At 55.1% G+C, this 7,038-nt stretch overlaps 1 protein-coding gene across 1 annotated transcript in view; it reads left to right on the forward strand.

Annotated features, from left to right (window-relative positions):
• GRIK3 (glutamate ionotropic receptor kainate type subunit 3) overlaps nucleotides 1–6,569 on the forward strand; it is a 241,055-nt gene extending 234,486 nt beyond the window's left edge. Inside the window, exon 16 of the mRNA XM_060140529.1 lies at nucleotides 57–6,569. Coding sequence (XP_059996512.1) covers nucleotides 57–251 — 195 coding nt within the window. The 3' untranslated portion in view covers nucleotides 252–6,569. The remainder of the gene's footprint in view (nucleotides 1–56) is intronic.
• The last annotated feature ends 469 nt before the right edge of the window (nucleotides 6,570–7,038 follow it).

Below are 7,038 nucleotides of genomic sequence, written 5' to 3' on the forward strand. Positions count from 1 at the left end.
AGGGTCGGGCCTCACCCATGTGCCCCTTGCCCTCCCACCCCGTACCCCCACCCCAGCGTTCCTTCTGCAGTACCATGGCCGACGAGATCCGCTTCTCCCTTACCTGCCAGCGTCGGGTCAAGCACAAGCCGCAGCCTCCCATGATGGTCAAGACTGACGCCGTCATCAACATGCACACGTTCAACGATCGCCGGCTTCCAGGCAAGGACAGCATGACCTGCAGCACATCATTGGCCCCCGTGTTCCCCTAGGCACAGGTGGGGTGGGGACCACAGGCCTGCAGGCAGGGCGGAGGAGAGCAAAGGACACTGGAAGGAACATCCCCGGTCCCCATAGTGGGCTTGGGGACCAGAGCTGCTGCCTGCCTATTGGGCCAGGAGTCCTCTGCCCTTACCTACTAGGAAACCAGCAGGCCCCCAGGCCAGCTGCTCGGGCTTCACCCTCCTCTTGTTTCTTCTATGGGTTTCTAAAGCTGCCAGCCAAGACAGCCAAGGCCAAAGGAAGCACATGCCTCTCTCAGGCCAAACTCATCTGCCCCTCGACTCTCTTCTCCAGTCAGAAGTTTCTACCATGGCCCTGCAGGGGCCAAAGAAAATGGGAAACAGCTCTTACATTGCCACTCCTTCCCCGTGAGCCCAGGCCTCCTGGAACTTGACTGTGAGACCAGAGACACAAACCTTGGGTACCTTGAGAATCTTATAGTTTGGCTGCCAATGCGAGCTGAAGTTGGGGATTGGCCACCCCACATGCCTGGGCAGAAGGAAGACTTCATCCCCCAGGGGCTGCTTATGTGGTCCTGATCTCCTGGACTTGACACCACCCATGGAAGCCCCTGTTTGGGCAAAGTTGAAGGCAGAGAGCCCCATAGAGGAAAAGAGGAGTTTGGAGGCTGGGGGAGAGGAGGATACGCAGAGACCGCCATTTTGAATTCTTCTGGACAATGTCCCAATGGGTCCTACTCCTCTAGGAGGTCTCTAGGAATGGAGGAGTGGTCAGAGCAAATTCTTCCCCACATTCTGGCCAGAGGAAAGAAGACCCCCTGAATCTCTTGCAAAGGATGCCTAGAGACTGAGACAGTATTTGAAGCCCAGAGAAACAGTGGATTCCATGGAAATCCCTCAGGCCCTCGAGCCTGCAGATTGTACTTCGCTGGTTACCAAGCTGTTTTCTAAACCCTGGTGGCATTAGGGAGCTTGAGCTCTTTGCCATCTACCCTTCAGCAGCTCTCCATTCCTGGCCAGTTGACCTTGACCTTCTTCTGTCATCATGGAAGGAGGAAAGTAGCCTAGATTGAAGTGAACGTCATCACCCCTCCTCTAAAAAGGATCATGTCCTGTGGCACAGGCTAACTTTGGGGTAGATGGGGAAAGCCAGAAGGGCCCTTACGAACACCTGGCCTCCTGGACTTGCCAAACCTAAAGATGCTCCCCAGGAAAAGCAAGTGTTCAGGAGCAAAATAGCCTCCCTGATAGGGGCCCCCATGGTGGGGAGGGAGAAGCTGCCTCCTGGAGAATTAACCAAAGGCCCCACACAGAGACACAAGGCCCTTATGGCCCCTGGTCTCTTGTCTGGGGTAGTTGGGACCTTGTGGGGTTTGGGGTTCAGCAGAGATGAGGTACAGTGAGGGGTTGACCAGGTGATCTGTGGGTTCCAGCTAGCTGTAACAGATACCCTAGAGGTCTGTGACTCTAAGATTCTGGGAGATGAATGAGACATGGAGGGAATAGGAACAAAGTGTCCTTAAAGAGAACACGATGGGGCCAGCAGGGCTGCCCATGGCCAAGGGCAGAGGGCAGGTTTTGAGCAACGGAAAGGGCCCTGGAGACTCTGGACAGGGACCCAGGAGATACCAGCCACACCCCTCCACCACTCTTCTGTTTCTGCTTGGGGACCCTGGTTAGGGAAGAGCTACATTTAGGTCTCAAGAACCTTCTCAGCTGGGGTGAAGGGTAATCTCTGACTCCCCTCAGGACTCCCAAAGCAGGAGAGCACAGTGGACTCCTGTGATAAATACCGTCCCTCCTCCAAACTGAGCTGCAGGGCCAAACCGACTGGTTCCCAGAATCACAGTGGCTCCAATAGGCTCTGTGCACTGGAGGTGGGAGAAGAGGGCTGGACATACCATGTAGCCAACACACGTCATGATAGGAAAAGCCATGCTGTTGTGAGCTCCTGGGTGTAGGAGTGTGTGTGTGTCTGTGTGTGTGTGCACGCATATATGTGTATCTATGTATGTCTCATCTTTGTGGGTTGGGCATGAAGGGGGGCAAACTAGGGCAGGTGACAGAGTCCAGGCATGCAATAATAGGAGAATCCTTTGGGTTCTGACGTGTGTGTGTGCATGTGTGTGAACTGGGGGTGAGGGAGACAAATATCTGGACAAGCCGCAGGACCCCATACATGTAAAAACAGGAGAAGCCATGTCATAATGGGGTTCTGGTGAGTATACATATGTATGCATGCGTGAACGACTGTGTACGCTTGTGTGTGTGTGCGTTTGTGCACCAAATGGCAGAGGGTGGAGAACAGAATAACACCTGCAAACATTGCCAAATATGTTTAAACGGAGAAGCCATGTCATCAAGGGGTCCATGTGTGAGCGTGCGTGCGCATGTGTGTGTGCAGTGGAGGGCGGAACCAGACAGACACGTAGCACAGGGCAATGCATGTTGTATGTGAGAAGCCACAGGGGACTGGCATTCATGTGTGAGTGCGCTCACATACGTGTGTTCGAATGCACGCATATGTTCCAGCTCACAGCAGGAGCAGAGACGGACAATCAGGAAGGCAGGGAACCAGAGTGTGCAAACACTTCTGTCGTGGAGAGATCATTGTCACAAAGATTTGCCGAGATGACATAGGCATGGGCACGGGGAGACCGGCCAAGAGGAGGCGAAACGCTGCAGGGACTCACGGCCAGTGACTCCTTTGCTCTTGGTAGAGTGGCCCATTTGAAGGGAAAATGACATTTTTTTGGCGATTACCAGATAACCAGATTCTGATGAAGGTATCTGCCGATTTTTTCTCACCAACCACAAACATGAACCGCTCTCTTTATCCGGTCTAATTTCATAGCACGTGCCCATGTTCGTATCACATACATGTGTGTGTGCTTTTGTGTGTGACATGCCATGAATGTGTCATTTCTTCTGAGGCTATGCACATAGATAGACTGTGATGGGAAGGGCGACAAGGAGGTGGAGTGGGTAGGAAGAGCTTCATCGAAGGAGAGAATGCTAGAAATCAGAGGCACAGTTCAATTTGGGAAATCCCCTGAAAGGGACTGAAAAGATTTCTCGAGTCCTACACAGGGATGGGAGGACACGCGGCCTGATCTCGCTTCCCATTCAAGCCTTATGTCCGTGTGTGTGGATAATGTCCAAGCTCTGCCTGGTGACCTGTTTGTCTCTGAGACCAGCCCAGCATTCAGAGTGCAGCAGAGCCTGTTTCTGCCCACATGTGAGCTCTCTCTCTCCCGGGGTACTGAAGGTGCCACTGCATCTTGGGGATGGGGGCCAGGGAGCTATTCCCAGCAAGGCGGGTCATGTGGAATTAAAGTTCAGGCCCACCTGCCCGCGGACGAGGATCTGAGCCGCAGCAGGTGCACGTGGGCAGGGGGAGCACGCCCACACAGAGGCACTGAGGTCAGTGGCTGGGAGTGATGGAGGCATCAACACTGGTTTGGATGGAGCAAAGATGAGACCGGCCCGAGCAGGTGCTGGCCCGTCCCTATCTGGCCCCGCATGCCGGCCCTGAACAAAAGACTCCCCTACCTTCTACCCCCATCCCCTACCCCAAAAAGCCAGTGCCTCCCCTCAGCCTGATCAAACTGGCCATATGGAGGGGCAGCAGTGAAGACACACACTACCCGCTGAGACCATAGGGTTTGGGGCCATGAGGGCTCCTTATCTCTCTCCCCTTGACCTGTATTGGTCTCTCTTCTATGGACAGTTAAGAAAACCCTGAGAGTTTTGTCCCCATTCAGGTGTCTTCGAGGTCTCTCAAGAGGCGTAAGGCCCCCTGGCTGAGGGGCTGACGCTGAATCTCTGAAGCGTGGGAGCCACCGCCCCACAGCCAGGACTCCGCCCCTGCTAGCTGAGCACACGGGCTCCCCGCAAGGCCCCGGGCCCCGGCGGAGGGCAGGTCCGGGCCAGGACGGAGGAGGGTGGCAGTGGTGGATGGAGGAGGGTGGCAGTGGTGGGTGAAGGCTCCAGATGGTTGGAAGTCACTCCCCTCCTTAAACTCCAGGAAGTCAGAAGTCAGATGCAGGCACGTGCCCACCCAGAACGGTGGGAAGCTCCCTCCCCCCATCTTCTTGCTGGCCTGCTGCGTGTGGGTGGGCTGGACGCTGCTCACTCAGTGTGAAGCCCACCCCTCCCCGAGCCCTTCCCAGCTCTCTGTGCAAACATCTGGAAGTAGGACCCACTCTGGCCCACGTCCGTGGTCCTGTGTGGATAGCCAGCTGGGAAGGGCCTTGCGGTCTGGACAAACATCTATATGGACTTCTAACATCTGAGCTGGGCCCGGCCCCATGGACAGATGCAGGAAGTGAGCCCAGCTCTGTAGACGGGCCTCTGGAATAGACACATCTGGAACAGTCCCAGCCTGGGTGGACACATCTGGAGCGGGCCCAGCTGCTTGCCACAGTAGAAGGGCCCTGCCCTCTGTCCCCGGGCCAGTTTGAGTCGAGCCTTCATTCCAGTCCTGGCTTTGCCCTGGAGTTAGAAGTTCAGCGCTGAGGCCATACGTGAAAGTCACAAAACTGTTTTTGATAGAAGGTTAATGTTCTATACATTATATATATGAATGTAAAAAGATATATATATATATGCTGTATGTATATATATATGCACAGTGTATATATGACCTGTAGCCCATGTGTATACACACCCTTCCCCGCACGTCTGCACACAGAGTGTACATAACCCAGCCAGTATGGGTGGGGACCAGGTGAGAGATGGGGGCTGCAGCTGCGGCGTGTGGGATGGACGCCACCTGGGGCGGGGGCTGCGGAGAGCCCCGTGGGGGAAGGGAAGGGCCTGCGTACATCAGAGCTGCAGACCCTGAGGAAGAGGGGCCGGCAGATGGCCCATGCACAGCCAGTGCCTCCTGGGGTTGGGCAGGAGTGGCCCAGGGGCCTTGGCTGCATTTGAGAGGGTCTGAGGCAGAACAGCTGGACCTGGGTCTGGGGAGCAACGTCACACCAGTGCTTGGCTCCGAGTCGATATGACAGCTCTGGTCCCAGGGCAGTTGCCAGGGAGCTGAAGGGCTGGGAAAGAGGGGTCCACTGCCTAGACCAGCTCTCAGTACCTGCCTGCCCAGCCGCCAGGGAGGTGTCAGGCTCTGCCTGAAATACCCTAGAAGGCTGGAGTATTCTAGGTGGCAAAGGCCTCTGCCTCACGTTCTCAACCACGCGCAAAGGCACAGCTCACAGCTAAGGAAAACCCTTTTTAAAGAGAATGGCCCCCTGGGCATTGCCAGCGCGCCAGTCTGATGTCCCTGTGCCCTTAGGTATTGACCTTATCCCCCTCCCCTGTCTTCTAGAACAGACCTCAGATCACCCCACAGTGTGTCTCTTTTTTACAGATCAAAACTGAGGCCTCCAGCAGCTATAGACCCAGCAATTCCAGCCAAGAGTTTGTCCCACCTCAGACAACCTCCCCAGCCCCATTTGACCCCAAGGTCAGCTGTCAGGGAGTGACCGGGGAGCCAGAGATGTGAGCAGAACAGTGACATGGGGTGAAAGAGGCGAAGCCAGGAAGGCACTCCTCTGCGAGCACAGCCCAATGCCATCTGTCTGCCTTCTCCCCTGCTGCACCTCCCCCTGCAGGGCAGTTGGCAGGGTGCTTGTGCCCCCTCCGCCCCTGCAGTACCCGCAGGCCTCCACCCCTGCCCCGCTCAGATCCATCTATTCTCACTCCAATCCTTTAGCTAGTGGTCCTGTGGCATCACAGGTCAGAGCATCTCTGGAGCACGCAGGAGAGAAATGGTCTGGAGTGGGCTTGTGTGTGGTCAGCGGCCTGCCCTCTGCTTCGGCCCCATGCACCAGACTGGTCTGCACTTAACTCTGGGTCTGCCTCTGGGGCCCTGGCCAGAGCACATCTGAACCCAGCGCCCTGAGGAAGGGTCTGTCCTGGCTCCAGGACAGGAATCAGAGGCTCCAGGGGCCCCCGTGCCACTGTGCTCCAAGCCCCCAGCCCACCTCTGCCTGGGCCAGCTTCCTGGCTGGGCCTCCCATGATGGGGACTTGGGTTCCCAGCCCCTCAGCTGAGCCCCCAGGCAGCCCCGTGTGAGACCACTGTCCCACCACCCAGACCAGAGTGCCTGGACGCCCCTCCCAATACCACTCAACATGGTTCCCACACACTGGTCTCTGGGCCATTCAGGGGATGCCCTTTGTGGACATGCAGAATTTCTATGAATATAGTTTTTTGTAAACATTTTGTAACAATTTGGGTTTCATAGTAACTGTGTTACTTGCCAATCATTCTAGGCTGATGTAAATAAATTTCCAAACAAATCCGATTATTTTCCTTTTTAAGACACTGTGATATATCAAAGTGCACAGTTTGCTGTATGAAGTAATATGGTTTTAAATTTTAAATAAAGAAATGTTTCTAGAAAACAGGAATCCCTTGAGATGTGTTTTCTGCTTCTCTTCTCTCTTTAGAACCAGAGGGTGCTGCCAGTTGAGTTGTGCCATTCACCGGGGCTGACTGTGTCCTGGGCAAGGGACCCTGGTGACGAGCAGGTGGATGGCTCCAGCCCAGGCTCCTGGTTCCCATTGCAGATATTGACATGGGACATCAATATTGACACCATCTGACCTCTGTCTTCCCTTCGCTTGGACACATTCCTCTCCAACTCATCTCCATCCACATAGCTACCTTGGAAGCTGCCAGGTCCTGGTGTGACCCTGTCCCTTTGGCAACAGTTGGGGAGGCTGGGTGAGCCTCTTAGCCAAACTTGGCCAATCAGAGATCTTGCCTGAGCTTTTTCAAACTGGAAATGAGAAAGCACTCAGTCAGTTACTCTCAG

This window comes from Lagenorhynchus albirostris, chromosome 2 (assembly GCF_949774975.1).
Source record: "Lagenorhynchus albirostris chromosome 2, mLagAlb1.1, whole genome shotgun sequence".
Lineage (NCBI taxonomy): Eukaryota > Metazoa > Chordata > Mammalia > Artiodactyla > Delphinidae > Lagenorhynchus > Lagenorhynchus albirostris.